At 40.8% G+C, this 18,106-nt stretch overlaps 2 protein-coding genes and 1 long non-coding RNA gene across 12 annotated transcripts in view; 1 reads left to right on the top strand and 2 right to left on the bottom strand.

Annotated features, from left to right (window-relative positions):
• Positions 1-18,106, bottom strand: part of LOC100555440 (D-serine dehydratase) — a 459,449-nt gene that overhangs the window by 164,330 nt on the left and 277,013 nt on the right. The gene's annotated exons all lie outside the window — the stretch shown is intronic.
• Positions 1-18,106, top strand: part of kif9 (kinesin family member 9) — a 31,366-nt gene that overhangs the window by 8,087 nt on the left and 5,173 nt on the right. For 6 of the 7 annotated variants that reach the window (XM_062957778.1, XM_062957782.1, XM_062957779.1 and 3 more), the window contains 11 exons: positions 29-121; positions 1,887-2,034; positions 2,587-2,651; positions 3,065-3,142; positions 4,583-4,651; positions 7,664-7,768; positions 7,986-8,041; positions 9,586-9,676; positions 13,034-13,167; positions 13,789-13,983; positions 17,837-18,045. In XM_062957778.1, the coding sequence (XP_062813848.1) occupies positions 29-121; positions 1,887-2,034; positions 2,587-2,651; positions 3,065-3,142; positions 4,583-4,651; positions 7,664-7,768; positions 7,986-8,041; positions 9,586-9,676; positions 13,034-13,167; positions 13,789-13,983; positions 17,837-18,045 (1,243 nt within the window). The remainder of the gene's footprint in view (positions 1-28; positions 122-1,886; positions 2,035-2,586; positions 2,652-3,064; positions 3,143-4,582; positions 4,652-7,663; positions 7,769-7,985; positions 8,042-9,585; positions 9,677-13,033; positions 13,168-13,788; positions 13,984-17,836; positions 18,046-18,106) is intronic. The other variant, XM_062957783.1, reaches the window with a different exon arrangement.
• Positions 115-6,210, bottom strand: LOC134292540 (uncharacterized). 3 transcript variants are annotated; one of them, XR_009999785.1, is made up of 3 exons: positions 5,979-6,210; positions 4,558-4,706; positions 115-1,607 (listed from the first exon to the last, which is right to left on the bottom strand). It is a non-coding gene; the product is annotated as an uncharacterized LOC134292540 (long non-coding RNA). The 3 variants fall into 3 exon arrangements; XR_009999784.1 differs by having other exon boundaries at positions 4,619-4,706; positions 5,979-6,199; XR_009999786.1 differs by having other exon boundaries at positions 4,619-4,706; positions 5,999-6,196.

Here is an 18,106-nt window from a genome sequence, read left to right as displayed (position 1 = left end):
ACTGAACACTCTTGACCTCTCACCTCAGTGTCATTCCAGAATCCTTTCCGATGCCCGGTATGTCACCTCCAAAATCAACCTGGTTGACCTAGCAGGCTCGGAGAGGCTGGCAAAGAGCAAAGTAAGTCGACCGCAAATGCTTCGTGAGGGTTATCAACCTCATTTTGCAAAAAGAAGAAGATCTGATGTACCAGCTGGGAACTAACGGTTGCCTGCTTTTGGAAGCTGGGCAGGACCTAGTTAAGACTTGCATGGGAAAACAAAAAAGGATTTCCAGGAAGGGCTGGCTGAGAAAGATTTTTACCTGAAATCCTGAAATAACTACATTGTCAATCATAGCTGGAAATACTCAGCTTGATGGCTTGTCTGGGGCCCTTTCCACATTGCTCCTGTATCCTAGGATCTGATCCCAGATGATCTAGCAATGGAGACTCATATTATCCTGTTTAAAGCAGATAATCTGGGATCATATCTTGGGATATTGGGCAGTGTAGAAGGGGTCTAAGTATAAGGCAGGCTTCTGTCTGCCATATCATTGTTTATATGCCTTGTAAGATCCCCATCTACATTGCCATAATCAAGTTTGAACTACATTATAATGGTAAGTGAAGACTCATATAATGCAAATTGAACCTCACTGAACTGATTAATATAAGGCCCCTACTACACTGTCCTTATATCCCAGGATCAGATCCCAGATTATTTGCTTTAAACTGGATTATATGAATCTCCACTGCCAGATCATCTGGGACAAACAGGTAACCTGGGATCAGATCCTGGGATATAGGGCAGTGTAGAAGAGCCATAGTCTATAATGTCAAATAATCCAGTTCAATGTAATTAATTTGCATTCTGAAACTGGATTATATGGCAGTGTAGATGGGGCCTAAGTCACTTCTGACTTGTGGTGAGTGACAGTAAGGCAAATCTATCAGTTTTCTTGGTCAGATATTACTATTACTATTATGTTGTTGTTATTGTTTGTATCTTGCTTTTTCTCTCTAAAAAGAGATTCAGAGCCACCCACCATATAACCAATACAATACAATCAAAACATGCAAACACTGAAATCGAATTAAACATGAGCAGTATTACAAAATAAACAGTTAAAACCCTAAAAGCAATCAAACATCTTTTCTTAGCTAAACCACAACACTCCTGACTTGCTCTTAACAAAATAATTTGTTAAGATAGTTAGATAGATCTGTTTATTGATTATTTAAGAGAGAGTCTGGCTTCTATTGAGGCTGGAAGAATATGACTCTGAACAACTCTTGCCAAATAAGCCTCGGTAGCCTAAATTAGTATGATTCTAAAAGGTAGTCCATGTGTTGTGCCCCAGAAGGACAGATTTGTGCCTGGTGTGGTGTAATCAATTAACACAAAGGTTTTAGAAGATGAAAAACATGTTTAGAGGGTGGAAAACACCTTAGTTCATGGACTGTGCAGAAAGGGCTGCCCTGGCAATCATTTGCAAAGCAAGCTCACCATCAACCTGTTTACTAGCCTTTTAAAAGCTTTCTAACTTACTTACGACACGTTTCTATCTGATGGGCTCTTTGCCACTTGCCTTGGGATTCGTTGATTGGTTATGGTTTACTCACTATCTGCAAGAAAAGTTAATACAATAGGTTTACACTTGCTACTAAAACATTCCGCAGGTAGAAACTAACTCTATATGACCTTGGTATAGTATCTACATTTTCACATCGACCAGCCGCCAGTCCACAAACCATCAGCAATAGCAAGTTTCCAATCAATAGTTGTAGCAAATGGATGCGCATATGATTCTGATCTTTGGCACACTGGAAAGCACATAATGGTTGGGCAGAAGTATAGTTAGGCTGAGGAGCAGTGATCTAAGACATCCTCTTGCTTTTTAACAGTCCGAGGGCCAGGGATTGAAGGAGGCCACTTACATCAACAAGTCCCTCTCCTTCCTCGAACAAGTGATCCTTGCCTTGTCTGATCGCAACCGAGAACATATCCCCTTCCGCCAGAGCAAGCTCACCTACACTTTGAAGGACTCTTTAGGTAAGCCAAGGCCAGGCAATGTATAATTCAGGCCTGGGCCAACTTTGGTCCTCCCTCCAGGTGTTTTGGACCTCAACTCCCACAATTCCTAACAGCCGGTAGGAATGTTAGGAATTGTGGGAGTTGAAGTCCAAAACACCTGGAGGGAGGACCAAAGTTTGTCCAGATTTTGTTTAGATGCAGGAATGGCTCAATAGTGCTGAGTTATAATTCTAACTTTGCTTTTACAGTAGAATCTCACTTATCCAAGCCTCTGGATTATCCAAGCCATTTTTGTAGTCAATGTTTTCAATATATCATGATATTTTGGTGCTAAATTCATAAATACAATAATTACAACATAACATTACTGCGTATTGAACTACTTTTTCTGTCAAATTTGTTGTATAACAATGTTTTGGTGCTTAATTTGTAAAATCACAACCTAATTTGATGTTTAATAGCCTTTTCCTTAATCCCTCCTTATTATCCAAGATATTTGCTTATCCAAGGTTCTGCCGGCCCGTTTAGCTTGGATAAGTGAGACTCTACTAAACTTCCTTTCTCTCACAGGTGGGAATTGCAATACGGTCCTAGTGGCTAACATCTGCAGCGAGGCTATTCACATTATAGAGACGGTAAGCATCTTGAGCTTTTGGGTCAGGACAGAGGCCGAGGATGCCTCAAAATAAAGCCATCAGACTGCAAGGACATTAAGTTGGAAAGTGCCTAATTTATGGCTTAAATTACGGAGCTGTTAAGTTTCTGTAAAACCAGTGGACTTGTCCTCTTCCTCCTTTGGTTCAGATGGTGAGGAACGGGTCTTAGAAGCTCCTCGCTAGCCTTTTCTCAAGCCCCTTCCACACTGCCATATAAAATCCAGATTATCTGCTTTGAACTGAATTATATGGCAGTGTAGACTCATATAATCCAGTTCAAAGCAGACAATCCACATTATCTGCTTTGAACTGGATTATTTGAGTCTACGCTGCCTTTGTTGTGAAGTGAATATGGGAAAACTCATGCTTATTTTAGATTTTTTTTTTTGCAGCTCTCCACCCTTCGGTTTGCTAGCAGAATGAAATGGGTGATGACGGAGCCAATTGTCAATGAAAAGTTTGACGCAGAGGTGTGTCCCATCCCTTTTTGACTTCTCTTGTTGGGCAAGGAGGGAGAGGTTTACTTGGCAACTAACAGATTAAGGAATCTGCCTTTGAGGCAGAGTAAGGGGCTATGAGATTTGCGTGAAAAGAATGATCTGAAAGAATGGCTGAGCTGAAGTTTCAAAAGGCAAAGGGAAATCCAGCCATCGTCTGGTCAGCTCTCGGCTGAATGATATGGGCTCACTTGCTTACTTATGTTTTACTTTGCTGTACAGCAAGGACTTGGCAGGTTTCCCTGAGAAATACTAAAACATACATCAAGTAAAATATTAATTTTGTGCGAGGGTGCACACGGGCATGGTTTGACATTGTCTTAAACTGCTTTGACCTTTATCTGAGCCATCTTTTAACAATTGTTTTCTGTGCTCTTAGGCCCCTTCTACACTGCCATATAATCCACATTATCAAAGCAGATATTCCACATTAGCTGCTTTGAACTGGATTATATGAGTCTACACTGATATATAATCCAGTTCAAAGCAGATAATATGGATTGTATGCGGCAATGTAGAAGGGGGCTTTGTTTTATTCAGTTATTCTTATACCTTTAAATTAGTTTGAGATGTTTACAACTGGATTTTACTATATCTTGTCCTGAGGTCCTTGGCTGCAGGAGCCAACTGGCAATATTTTTATATTGTATTTCTTCAATTTTAAGATGCACCCTAATTTCAGTGCCCTGCCGCTAACAATAAATGCATAAGATGCACCTGCAATTCTAAGATGCATCCCATTTTTAGAGATATTTATATAGGGAAAAGGTGCTTCTTAGAATCAAAGAAATACAGTAAATGAATATACTAAGACTGAATCCAAAGGGAGAAGAACTTTGTAGACATCACTTGCTCATTTCCTCATAATGCTAAAGATGTGGGACCTTGGAGTCAATGGTCACAAGTACTTTGCTCACATCCTACTTTGCAGGAAAAGCTTGAAGCCTCATCTACATTGCCACATAATCCATTATCTGGTCCCAAATTACACTATGCAACGTGATATTTGTTCCTGGGTTATAAATGTCATTTCCTAATGACATTTCTATCATAAAAACATGGGAAATGTTTATCAAACTGCAAAAACTTTGTTTTTGTGTGACATCCTGTAGCATATGACTTTAAAAGTAAGGACCACACAATTAAACAGGAAATAACACTTCTAGACCAGGAACATAATAGTGTTATCTGCTTTGAACTGGATTATATGGCAGCGTAGATCCAGCCCGAGAACATAGCTTCAGGAAAACTCAGTTTCCTCATCCTTTTTAGGGGCTGGAGATATGGCCATGAACAGGCTTATGGTATTAATCATTGAGAGTGGTAGGAGTCGGTGAGAGTGCCCTAGCTTGCAAAGAGGAGCTTTCTTTCTCTCTATATATACTCACCTGTCTTTTTTCTCCTTTTGCTTAGAGAATGGTGAAAAATCTGGAAAAAGATGTCCTTTACCTGAAGGAGGAGCTGGCGATGCACAACAGCTTGGTAAGGAGAGGCCTGGGGTGGCCGGGTCAAGCAGAACTTAGGCTAGGTTTAGTCACTGCAATCAAAAATTAATTACCATTGTTGGTAATGAATTACTCCCAAGCACTGACGTTTGGGCCTTGTGCTTGTTGGGGAATCTTCTGTTGACAGTCATTCCCTTTATTTATTTATTTTTGTAAAATACATTTTTATTAGTGTTTTTTTCAACATAAACTCAGACAAAAACATAAATAAAGTAAATTACAGAATTGAGAAAAGAATAGAAAAAAAGGAAGAAAAAGAAAAAGTAAAACAAAAGAGAAGAGAAGAAAAAAAAGAAAGAAAGGGGTAAAAATTAAATAGACAAAAAATAGCCAAAAAACCCACGTAAAATATAAAATAAACTTCCAACTATTGCATTGTGTCTTTGGGTCTCTTCTTTTCCCCCTTTCCTAAGTTCTCAAATTCATCCTGATAGCCCAGATCATTCCTTTTCTCCTGTTATGAGGTTTAGTACATAATCTAGTTTTCTTAGATCTCAAATTAAAATCTTTTTTCCTCTCTTAAATATTTTCTAATCATTTCCCAGTCTGTTTGTTTTCTTGGATGACCTTGATTGCTAGCAGGTACGTCAATTTGTCCATGTTCATTATTTCTAGGAAATTATTAATCCAGCATTTCATTTCCGGAATTTCTATTTCTCCAAGACTTGGCTACCGTAGACAGTCATTCCCTTTAGAAGTGAAGCGAATCCTGGTTTGGCTCTTTTACACACAGTCAGCATTCTGTATTCACAGGATCCTCTGAATTGCTTTTTTTGTTAACCTGAGAGAGCACTTTTTTAGGAATCGCTAAGGCTGGATCTACACTGCCCTATATCCCAGGATCTGATCCCAGATTGTGTTGTCGAAGGCCTTCATGGATGGGATCACAGGTTTGTTGTGTGTTTTCCAGGCAGTATGGCCATGTTCCAGAAGTATTCTCTCCTGACGTTTCACTCACATCTATGGCAGGCATCCTCAGTGGTTGTGAGGAATATTCCTCACAACCTCTGAGGATGCCTGCCATAGATGTGGGCGAAACTCACAACCTCTGAGAATACCTACCATAGATGTGGGCGAAACGTCAGGAGAGAATACTTCTGGAACTGCTGGAAAATACACAACAACCCTGTGATCCCAGATTATCTGTCAGTGGGAACTCATATAATCCAATTCAAAGCACATATGGATTATCTGATTTGATAATCTGGATTATATGGCAGTGTAGAGGGGGCCTAATATGTGTCCCATTTTTAGATATGTTTATATAGGGGAAAGTGTGTCATAGAATTGAAGAAAGTACTTACTGAGTATTATTCTTACTCACAATGGCATTCTTGCTGCCTTTTACGCCAAGTGTCGGAGTCCTATTTTGGGTCAATAGGTATTGCTTTCTGTAGGATTTGCAAGTCTCGGGGCGCGTGGAAGACTCGCAGGGCAAGAAGTCTTCAAAAACTTTCCTTCTTTCTCAACTTCATGGTTTTCATTGGAATAGCCCACTCTAAGCAATTGCGGTTGATGCTCAATGTCATAACCAGCTCACCCTTGTGACATCATAGAGTCATAGGACTGCAAGGTCTATCTCCTCCAACCCTGCACATGCAGGACATATGGGAAGAGCATCCCCACAAGGCGGCCATTCAGCCTCTATTTAAAGATGTCCAGAGGAGAATCCACCACCATCGGAGGCAATCGATTCTGTTGTCAAATATTCAATTATCATCAGGAAGTTTTTTCTAATGTTTAAAAGGTAAAGGTTTTCCCCTGACGTTAAGTCCAGTCATGTCTGACTCTGAGGGTTGGTGCTCATCTCCATTTCTAAGCCAAAGAGCCGGCATTGTCCATAGACACCTCCAAGGTCATGTGGCCACTGGCATGACTGCATGGAGCGCCGTTACCTTCCCGCCGGAGCGGTACCTATTGATCTACTCGCATTGGCATGTTTTCAAACTGCTAGGTTGGCAGAAGCTGGGGCTAACAGCGAGCGCCCACTCCGCATTTCTAATGTTTAGGTGGGATTTATTCTCTAGTTCAGGCACTGAAGCTTTATCTCCAATCTTAGTTTCCACAACAAGCCACATTTTTCAGAATCCAATTCTCACAGGGACAAAAAGTGAGGTGAAACATTCTGAATGGTGCCCAGACAGCAAAGGAAACACCACAAGGGTTTTAACCATTCCCTATGCTATCCAAAGCTTCTTTCTATCTATCTATCTATCTATCTATCTATCTATCTATCTATCTATCTATCTATCTATCTATTTGGCTGGAGTTACACTTAAAAATGTGCTTGCTCCAACTTACATACAAATTCAACTTATAGAACCTCTCTTGTTTGTAATATGGGGACTGCCTGTAATCCAGTTCAGTGCAGTTCAATCTGCATTATATGAGGCTGGATCTACACTGCCATATATCCTAGTATCTGATCCCAGGTTGTCTGGCAGTGGAGACTCATATAATCCAGTTCAAAGCAGATAAATCTGTGTTCAGATTCTGGGATACAGGGCAGTGTAGATCCAGCTTGAGTCTACAACTAGCCATTATAATCCAATTCACACTGAATTATATGGCAGTGTAGACAGGGCCTTCTGTAGGTCGGAAGGAGAGCTGTGCCCCCTTCTACACTCATATAATCTAGAATATTGAAGCAGATAATCCACATTATCTGCTTTGAACTGGATTATCTGAGTCTACATTGCCATATGATCCATCTCAAAGCAGATAATCTGGATTGTATATAGCAATGTAGAAGGGGCTTCAATTCATCCAAACCACCTTCTGGAACTGCATTATATCTCAGTGTAGATGGGGCTTAAGTGTGTTTGTGAGAAGTTGTGGATGTTCTGATTGATCTCATTGAGTGAGTTGACTGGACTGCCATGTGTCTTCAATGCAGAAGGCAGAAAGCAATGCAAAAGTGACCAGGATAATGCCTAGCATCCTTTAGCCCAGGCAAATTGATGTGTTTCCTTTTCCTGCCCTGCTTTAGCTCAACCGGCCCCCAGTGTCCTATGAGCCCCTGAATGAGATCCAGATTGGAGAGATCCATTCTCAGGTCCGCCGGTACCTTGAAGGGACCATCGATGAATTAGATGTAAGTAGTTCTCTTGCAAGTTACTTTCCTTCCTCTTCTCACCTGCTTATTTTCTTTCTCATTGATAATTCTTTCCCTTTAAATGTCTGCAATGGGTCCCCAAGTCTTTGAAATCCGTCTCTATTGACCTTTCTCCCATCAAATTGGGTCATTTCTGCTAAGTCTTATCAGTCTCGACTTCCTTACAGTCCTCCTTGTTCTGACTTGTCTTCTCCAGATTGTGAGCATCCGACAGATCCACGAAGTGTTCAACCAGTTCAAAACAATTTTGAGGTAAGATACTGGGCCCAATTCTGAGCACCACAATTCAAGACGGATATATATATATATATATATATATATATATATATATATATATATACATACACACACATACACACACATACATACATACACACACACACACATACATACAGTAGAGTCTCACTAATCCAAGCTAAACGGGCCGGCAGAAGCTTGGATAAGCAAATATGTTGGATAATGAGAGATTAAGGAGAAGCCTATTAAACATCAAATTATGTTATGATTTTACAAATTAAGCACCAAAACATCATGTTATACAACAAATTTGACAGAAAAAGTAGTTCAATATGCAGTAATGTTATGTTGTAATTACCGTATTTACGAATTTAGCACCAAAATATCACGATGTATTGAAAACACTGACTACCAAAATGCGTTGGATAATCCAGAATGTTGGATAAGCGAATGTTGGATAAGTGAGACTCTACTGTATGTATATATATATATATACACACACACACACACACTATATATATACAGTAGAGTCTCACTTATCCAACTTTCGCTTATCCAACACTTATTAACACTTCCCAAGTGTCTAGGACTGTGTAATGTATTTTCGGATGTATTTCGATATCATTATTTTTTTATTATTATTATTATTATTATCATCATCATCATTATTATGTTCCAGCTTTTTATATATATATACACAGTAGAGTCTCACTAATCCAAGCCTCGCTTATCCAAGCCTCTGGATAATCCAAGCCATTTTTGTTCTGCCGGCCCGTTTATGTTGGATAAGTGAGACTCTACTGTATATATATATATATATATATATATATATATATAGTGTATGTGTGTGTGTGTATATATACACATATATAATATATATATACACACACACACCACTTGCCTAATTTCTAGCACAGATCTGAACAAACCTCTGATGATGCCTTTAGCCACAGATGCAGGAAAGAATGCTATTGGAACATAGCCATACAGCCTGAAAATCTCACAACAACTCTCATAACATTGAGCCATGATCCTTAAAGTGATCTCAAAGTGCTCTAATTTGGCAGTGTGGATGCACTCTTGAACTCCTGTGGGAGTAGAGGTCTTATGGGAACTCTCAGGTAAGGCCGTCCCTTCACCAAACATGATCCCAGCCTTTTATAGTTGGATCCATCAGCTGAACCAGTGTTTGGACTCAAGGTGCATCTCTACTATAGAAGGAATTCAACCTGACACCACTTCAGCTTCCATTCTGGGAGTTGCAGTTCTACAAGGTCTTTAGCTTTCTCTGCCAAAGGGTGCTGGTAACTCCCCAAATTGCAGATCCCAGGGATCCGTAGCATTGAGCCATGGCACCAAGTAGGGCCGAAGGACATTCATTCTGCAGTGTCGATGCACCCTAAGTCAAAACCAGTGTCGTGTACATCTCTACTCAGCCAGAAGCATGAAGGATTCTGGGGAGTTGTAATCCACAAAGCCAATTTTTCCAAACTTTGGTGGAGCATCTGCCTTTACTCACAGCAACCCAATTGAACCTTTGTATGTCTCTCTCCCTTTAGCCAACAAGAGCAGGAGGTGGAGTCCAAACTGCGGAGCAAATACACCCTGATAGACAAGAACGACTTTGCAACCCTCACTGCTGTGCAAAAGGTCAGTCGGTGGCATCCTAATACACCTCTGGGTCTATGTGTAGGACATCAAGCCTTTCCCTTTATGGCATCATTCCCTCCTCTTGCCCCAAAAGACAGTAAATCCTCAATCAGGGTAGCCAAAGTGTGATATGTGGTCTTTAAGTGGCTCCTAGGCCTATTATTATTATTATTATTATTATTATTATTATTATTATTATTATTATTATTATTTCTATATTATTATTAAGGAGCCCCGGTGGTGAAGTGTGTTAAAGCACTAAGCTGCTGAACTTGCAGACCAAAAGGTCCCAGGTTCAAACCCCGGGAGCGGCGGGAGCGGCCGCTGTTAGCTCCAGCTTCTGCCAACCTAGCAGTTCGAAAACATGCCAATGTGAGTAGATCAATAGGTACTGCTCCGGCGGGAAGGTAACGGCGCTCCATGCCGTCATGCCAGTGGCCACATGACCTTGGAGGTGTCTACAGACAACGCTGGCTCTTCGGCTTAGAAATGGAGATGAGCACCAACCCCCAGAGTCAGACACAACTGGACTTAACGTCAGGGGAAACCTTTACCTTTTACCTATATTATTATTGTTGTGCCTATATTATTTTATTATTATTGAAATTATTATTTCTATATTATTATTATTTCTTTATTATATTATCAATTTATTTGTACATAACAACACAGCATACATGCATATTAGGTCCAAGTGTCTGGGGTTTGTCTCTGAATATTGGGCTCTTCCCAAGGGCCTGGGATATTAGAGGTATTTTGCAGAATGTGCACAGTTCCGAGAAGTGTTTATTGTTTTATATTATTTTTTAATATTACCATTATTATTTCTATAATTCTATATTATTATTATTTCTATATTTTATTATTACTGTACCATTATTATTTCTATTTTATTGTTATTTCTATATTATTTTATTATTACTATTATTTATTTATTTATTTATTATTATTTCCATATTGTTTTATTCTTGTTATCATTATTATTTTTATATTGTTATTATTATTATTATTATTATTATTATTATTATTATCATCAACACAACGACGTTGTATGGCACAGCAAACAAGATAGATATGCTGGATTTCGTTTCGCAAAACCACAAGTCGAACATTTCCCAAGTGTCTAGGACTGTGTGATGTATTTTCGGATGATGCGCGCAGATCCCAGCAGGGTGGCCTTTTGCAGTTGGCAGATCGTAATTTTGTCAATGTCTATTGTTTCCAAATGCCGACTGAGATCTTTTGGCATGGCACCCAGTGTGCCCATCACCACCGGGACCACCTGCACTGGTTTCTGCCAGAGTCTTTGCAGTTCGATCTTGAGGTCCTGATAGCGGCTGAGTTTTTCCTGTTGTTTTTCGTCAATGCGACTGTCACCTGGGATGGCAACATCAATGATCCAAACCTTGTTCTTTTCCACAACTGTGATGTCTGGTGTGTTGTGTTCCAGAACTTTGTCAGTCTGGATTCGGAAGTCCCACAGTATCTTTGCGTGCTCATTTTCCAATACTTTTGCAGGTTTGTGATCCCACCAGTTCTTTGCTGCTGGGAGGTGGTACTTGAGGCATAAGTTCCAATGAATCATTTGGGCCACATAGTTGTGCCTCTGTTTGTAGTCTGTCTGTGCAATTTTCTTACAGCAGCTGAGGATATGATCAATGGTTTCATCGGTTTCCTTGCACAGTCTGCACTTTGGGTCATCAGCTGATTTTTCGATCTTGGCCTTGATTGCATTTGTTCTGATGTCTTGCTCCTGGGCTGCAAGGATCAGGCCTTCTGTCTCCTTCTTCAGGGTCCCATTCGTGAGCCAGAGCCAGGTCTTCTCCTTATCAGCTTTTCCTTCAATTTTGTCAAGGAACTTTCCATGCCATGTTTTGTTCTGCCAGCTGTCAGCTCTAGTTTGTAGTGCGGTTTTCTTGTACTGGTTTTTTGTCTGCTGTGCTTTGAGGAGTTTCTGATTTTTGACTTCAATCAAAGCAGGTTCTTCACTTTGCTTGACATATTCTGCCAGGGCATGTTCTTCTTCTTTGACTGCTTGTTTTACTTGCAAGAGTCCTCTGCCCCCTGATCTTCTAGGCAGATATAGCCGGTCAACATCACTGCAAGGGTGCAGGGAATGATGAATGGTCATGAGTTTTCTTGTTTTTCTGTCCAAATTGTCCAGTTCCACCTGTGTCCAATTTATGATGCCAGCAGTATATCTTATGACAGGTATGGCCCAGGTGTTTATGGCCTTGATGGTGTTGCCTCCATTGAGCTTGCTTTTGAGAATTTTTATTGAGAATTATTATTATTATTATTATTATTATTATTATTATTATTATTATTGAGAATTATTATTATTGAGAATTATTATTATTATTATTATTATTATTATTATTATTATTATTATTATTATTATTATTATCTCTCCTAAAGAATCTCAAAGCAGTGAACAGTGGTCAAAACAAGGTTTCATCAATTTTTGTGAACCTTTTTGTTTTGCTCCCAAATGCTCTCTAGGAAATTTGGAAGGACATGATTAATTATTATTATGTTTACATTTATGTTTATTGTGTTTATTATTATTATGTTTATTTATACCCTGCTTTCTCTCTCTACAAAAGAGACTCAAAGCGGCTAACAGTAAAACTGATGCAATACAATTTAAAACCTTAAAATACACAAACATTAAATAAAATTAAATATTAACAGTATGAAAAAATAAACAGTTAAAAAGTGTTTTTGTGGATCTTTGAAACAGGCAATGAATAGGAAGTTACTCTTGCTCCCTTCCAGTTGCTAAAAGGCACTAAAATAGTCCAAGGAGAGGTCTTAAAGCCACAGGATACATTTCCCCACCAAAGGCATTGGTGTTGTTTATTAATGCTTGCCCTCAGGCTATCTGCATGCAAATACAATATATAATATAAAAGTGCTACCTAATATAATAATAATTTATTACCCACCTCTCGCTGTGGCTCGAGGCAGAGTACGACATCATTAAAACAAGCGATAGTAAAGGTAAAGGTTTTCCCTTGACATTAAGTCCAGTCGTGTCCAACTCTGGGGGTTGGTGCTCATCTCCATTTCTAAGCCAAAGAGCCGGCGTTGTCCATAGACACCTCCAAGGCCATGTGGCTGATTACCTACCCCTGGCCTAAATGGAAGAGAATGTGTTTTGTCCAATCAGCACAGTCCCAAGACATGCATATTTCTTTGTATTGTCAAAGGCTTTCACGGGTGATCCTCTGAGGATGCCATTAGCCACAGATGCAGGTGAAACATCAGGAGGAAATGCTGCTAGAACACGTTGGCCATACAGCCCAGAAACTGCACAACAATGCATGTTTTTCCCCTTCTCTTCCCTTTTGCCAGGCCGGGCTGGTTGATGCCGAGGGCCACCTGGTCGGGGAAGTCGATGGCCAAGGCTTTGGGATCGGAGTGGCCCCGTTCTCCTCCAAACCCGGAGGGAAGAAGTCCAAGGCGAAGAAGGGCAAAGACCTCAGCAGGTGGGTCCCCCTTGGCCCCACTCCCCTCTCTCCAACAGAGCAAGGGTCTTCCTGTTAACCCGTCCCTATGCCATCCAAATCTTATAGATAGATATATTTGGTTGAAGTTACACTTCAAAAATGTACCCGTTCCAACTTTCATACAAATTCAATTTAAGAACAAACCTACAGAACCTATCTTGTTTGTAACTTGGGGACTGCCTGCATATTTGTTGCTGTGTTCCTTTAAGTCACTTCCAACTTATGGTGACCCTAATGGAACCTCTAATTGGGCTTCTGAGGCTGAGAGTGTGTGACTAAGTGGCCTTGGGACCCCTTTCCATCTTAAGGGTTCTATGATTTTGGACCAGCTGAAATTTCTGAATGCCTTTCTTCCTGCCACACAAGATGGGAGCCTCTGCAATCCACCCATTATCAAATTTTCCAAGTCTGTTCTGCCTCAGTCAGACTTCGCCTGGAATAATCCCTGAGCCCACCGGCTGTTAGGAATTGTGGAAATCCAAAACACCTGGAGGGCCCAAGTTGGCCCATGCCTGTTATGGGGCCTCTTTGCAGGAGTAAATCACCAGGAATGATAAAATCTTCAATGCGTTCTGGTGTAACTTTGCCTTCCTTTCAAAGCCCCACGTCGAAGAAGGAGGGCCCGGTGAGCCCCCAGTCTGGGAAGGAGGTGGAGCCCGTCTCTCCGTCCCGCAGCCAAGTGACCACCTCTGGCAAGGAGCCCGAGGTCAAGGAGACGCGGGAGCTGGACACCATCAGCGTGGACACCCATCGTTCCGACTCCGCGGCCAAAGAGGAAGCCTCCACCAGGCCCAGGTAGGGATCTGCTCCACTACGGCCCCGAAGCCTCTTTTCACCACAAACCACACACTGTCCAGATAATCCAATGGAAGAGTTTATTAAAACAGAGTATAATAAAAGCTGGAGATGTGAAAAGCAAATATAAAAAGGGAATCCAAGCTCAGAGTTATATCCATAAAAACCAAAAGTTAAAAAAAATCTCTTTAGAGAAAGTCTCTAAAACAATTCCACTGAGATATGCAAAGACAAGGTACATCTTCCTTCAGGAAACAACTGAAGACTTGGATGCTTTGGCAGGCCTTCAGAGATACAGTCATTAATTAATCAGCCCCAGAGGGTTTTTAATAATCTATCCTGTATTTATTACGGTCTTACCATTTATGTGTTTTAAATGCAATTTTTTTATCTTGTATTGTTGTTTTAATTGATATTTATTTATTTATTTATTTATTTACTATATTTATATCCCGCCCTTCTCACCCTGAAGGGGACTCAGAGTGGCTTACAAATTTTATGTACATACAATATATTATATTATTAGCATAGCACAATATTAGCATTATAATATAGTGTACTATACCACTATATTGTAATATTATTTGTAATATTATATATAATATAGAATTCATATTATTATATTGTATAATTATTAGTATTATATTGTATTACATTATATATAATGATATATTGTATTACTGTTTTATCTTTTTTATATTGTGATTTGTATTATGTTTCTTATATTTTGTCCTTATGTTGTTTGGGCCGCTGCCCCATGTAAGCCGCCGCAAGTCCCCACGGGGAGATGGTGGCGGGGTATAAATAAAGTTTTTTTATTACAGTAGAGTCTCACTAATCCAAGCCTCGCTTATCCAAGCCTCTGGATAATCCAAGCCATTTTTGTAGTCAATGTTTTCAATACATCATGATATTTTGGTGCTAAATTCGTAAATACAGTAATTCCTACATAGCATTACTGCGCATTGAACTACTTTTTCTGTCAAATTTGTTGTATAACATGAAGTTTTGGTGCTTAATTTGTAAAATCATAACCTAATTTGATGTTTAATAGGCTTTTCCTTAATCCCTCCTTATTATCCAAGTTATTCACTTATCCAAGTTTCTGCCGGCCCGTTTAGCTTGGATAAGTGAGACTCTACTGTATTATTATAAATCCAAGGCTGGCAGAACTATGCCTCACAAGACCAGAATGCAGAAATATCTTGAAAACTTGGCTACATGAATTCCAAGGCCCATGACACCGAGAGATCTGCACCTGAACGCAGCGTTGCTCTCACAAAGATTATACCAACATGAACCACTTTTTAAAAACCAAAATCCGTCCCATGAGGTTGTTTCTTTTGCACCTGTTTCATTATCTCTGAGTCACTTAGAGAAGTAATTCCTTAATTGCAGACCCTATTGTCTCAGCTCCAATCTCTTTGACCCTGACAAACATTAATCTCCAAAGACAAGTATCCACTATTACAGTAACACAGAAACCATTAAACCTACATTTAGTTCAATACAGCAATATGAAAACAGATACAAAAGCCGTTGCTAAACAATCAAACAAAGGACTGTTACATTTACAGTAAAAACAATATTTTTCTCTTGGATGAATTTACTCCTCATAAACAATAAATGTTCTCTAGTTTTTTAATTGTTCCACATACACAAATTGAGTCCTCTTCTTATATATAATTACTAGCTGTGCCCGGCCACGCGTTGCTGTGGCGTATGGGAATTCTTTGTTAGGTAGGTGGAATAACAATGAATAGCTTTGTAGCCTGAAAGCCTGGCCATTTTCTTATGTGAATCCTTGTTTGGTGAGCTGGAATAGAAAGGAATAGGCTTGCTGCTTGGAAGGTTAGGTAGTTGCCTTTTAGGGGAATTTTTTTGGGGGTGGTAGAATTGTAATGAATAGCCTCAGTGGTTCAAAACCTAGGTGCTTGCTACCTAGGAGAAATCTTTGGTTGGTCAGCTTCAGAGTAGTATCACTGTTTGAAAGCCTGGTTGCCTTTTATGAAGGTTAATTTTTTATTGGTCTGGTTGAATTGCACTGAATATCCTTGCAGCTCCAATGTCTGCCTGTATTTATTATTTTGTATTTTATATATATATATATTACAAAATATAGAAAGCATGGCAATAAGAATAAGAATAGTAGAAGTTCCCTCCCATGGTAGCCCCCTCCCGAAGAAAGCCCCCCCCTGTAATTCCTCGTCCTGTTTTTCGTTGTTTCTCAACCTTGTGTTCTATTGTCGGGTCTTTCCTTGCCTTTGTTTATATTTTGTTTGGAGGGGAGGGAGGGGGGGAGTGTGACCCCCCTTCCCTTCCCTCCTCCCGCTCGGGAAGCCCATTCCCCTTCCCTCTTCCTCCCCTTCGTCCTCCTTTTCCTCTTCTTCCTTCGCCCCTATGGGGCGGCCGAAGGGGGAGCGGTAATTCTTCCAAAGGAAGAGAGAGAGCAGGAGTAAGAGGAGACCCTTGCTTACCTTTTTCTTTTCCTTTTCTGGGCCTGGAAGGGAAGGACGGAAAGCCCATGGATGCCGGTATGGCCCTGGGAGTTGGAAAGCCATGGAGGGGGTGGGGCCAGGAGGTCCAGCGGTCGAGGGACGATAGGGAGGCCCATGGGTGCAGGAAGGTGTGGGCCCCGAGGTCCCGGAGGAGACCTGAATGGCCAGAAGGAAGGGGCTGGGGCCTGCCGGGAAAAGGCCAGGAGGCATCTGGTAAGGGTTCACAGAGAAGGAGGGGGGACCTGAGAGAGGCAGCGAGCTGATCCTGGGCAGCCATGCTGTCCCGAAAAATACTTTGAGTTCCGCGCACATGCGTATATTGCCTGTTGTGGTTTTTGGCCTTTTTTGGTGTTGTGATTGTGTTTTTTGTGTGATTATGTTGTATCTTACTGGAGGCAGGGATAATGGATTGTGTTGGTAATTTTAGAGTTTGGGGAGTGTTGGGTTTTGTTGTTTTGTGAGTCGCCGTTATGCCAAAAGCCTTTTATATAGAGAGATTGTTCTTGTTTCTTTATTATGGATAGTAGACTCCAAAACCACAACTTGTTTCAACTCAAAAGAGTCTTCATCAGGTGGATTGTAATCCTTTTTTTCAGTTTTTTTTTAGTTTTTTTAATGTGGATCCTATAGGGAACATATATAGTGGCTACCAGTTATTTACAATACATATAGGTACATGAGACATACACGATACACAACAAAGATAATGTAAAAGTCATACTCACAGAAAGATCTAAGTTTTAAACATTAATCTCCCCCATTTCCCTCAGTCTGCACCTCTGGCAGGTTCCCATGGGAATGAAACCCACCTTCACCGTTCTCTTGGTAACTGCCAGGAGATTCCAAAACATTTTGCTCTGGGCTCTCAGAATCTCTCCCAGATTCTCCTTCCTTCTCTTCTGCACACTCAGAAGATGAGGAAGGCATGAGGAAAGCATACCCATGCCTGCTTTAGAGACATCTTATCTGTCTCCATGCTCATAGGAGAAGAACCACAGGAAGTCTTAGGGGCTTATCATATGGCCAGGAAACTTTGAATAAAGGGCTGCATCTCTGAGAAGGATCAGTCTAATGTCACAAAGAAATAAGAGAAAATAACAGACACAGAGAGCAATGGAAGAAGGGCTTTCCCTGCAAGCTACCTCAGCTGCCTTCTATTTCCTTGTTGAGGACTATAAACCTGTGCAGGATGTGGTTGACTTCCAACACATACTCAGTCTCTTTCTTCCCAATTGAGGGTTTTTTTTAGTAATCTGAGGGGCTTCACCAGAAGATTTAGGACTTCCAGGGGATGCTCAGTGCACTGTCCCCAAACCTATGGCTAATGCTATCGTTGCCCGGTCCTTTCTGTGCAGCTCCCCGCCCGCCAGGCCGGCTGCCTTTGAGGACTTCAAGAACGAACGGGGCAGCGAGATCAACCGGATCTTCAAGGAGAACAAGGGCATCCTGAATGACCGCAAGAAGAAGCTGAGCGAAGTGGCCCACCGGCTGAACCTGCTCAAGCAGGAGATGGACACCGCCCGGCAGGCCCTGGAGGCCCAGAAGCTGGAGCGCGAGCAGCAGGGTGAGAAGCTGGGCAACTGGGAATCCATGTTCCAAAGGCCACTTCACCCAGCCTGGGCTTT

Source organism: Anolis carolinensis, chromosome 6 (assembly GCF_035594765.1).
Source record: "Anolis carolinensis isolate JA03-04 chromosome 6, rAnoCar3.1.pri, whole genome shotgun sequence".
In the NCBI taxonomy this organism is placed as follows: Eukaryota; Metazoa; Chordata; class Lepidosauria; order Squamata; family Dactyloidae; genus Anolis; species Anolis carolinensis.
The sequence above is the reverse complement of the archived record's forward strand: the minus strand, read 5'-3'. Positions and strand labels throughout refer to the sequence as shown.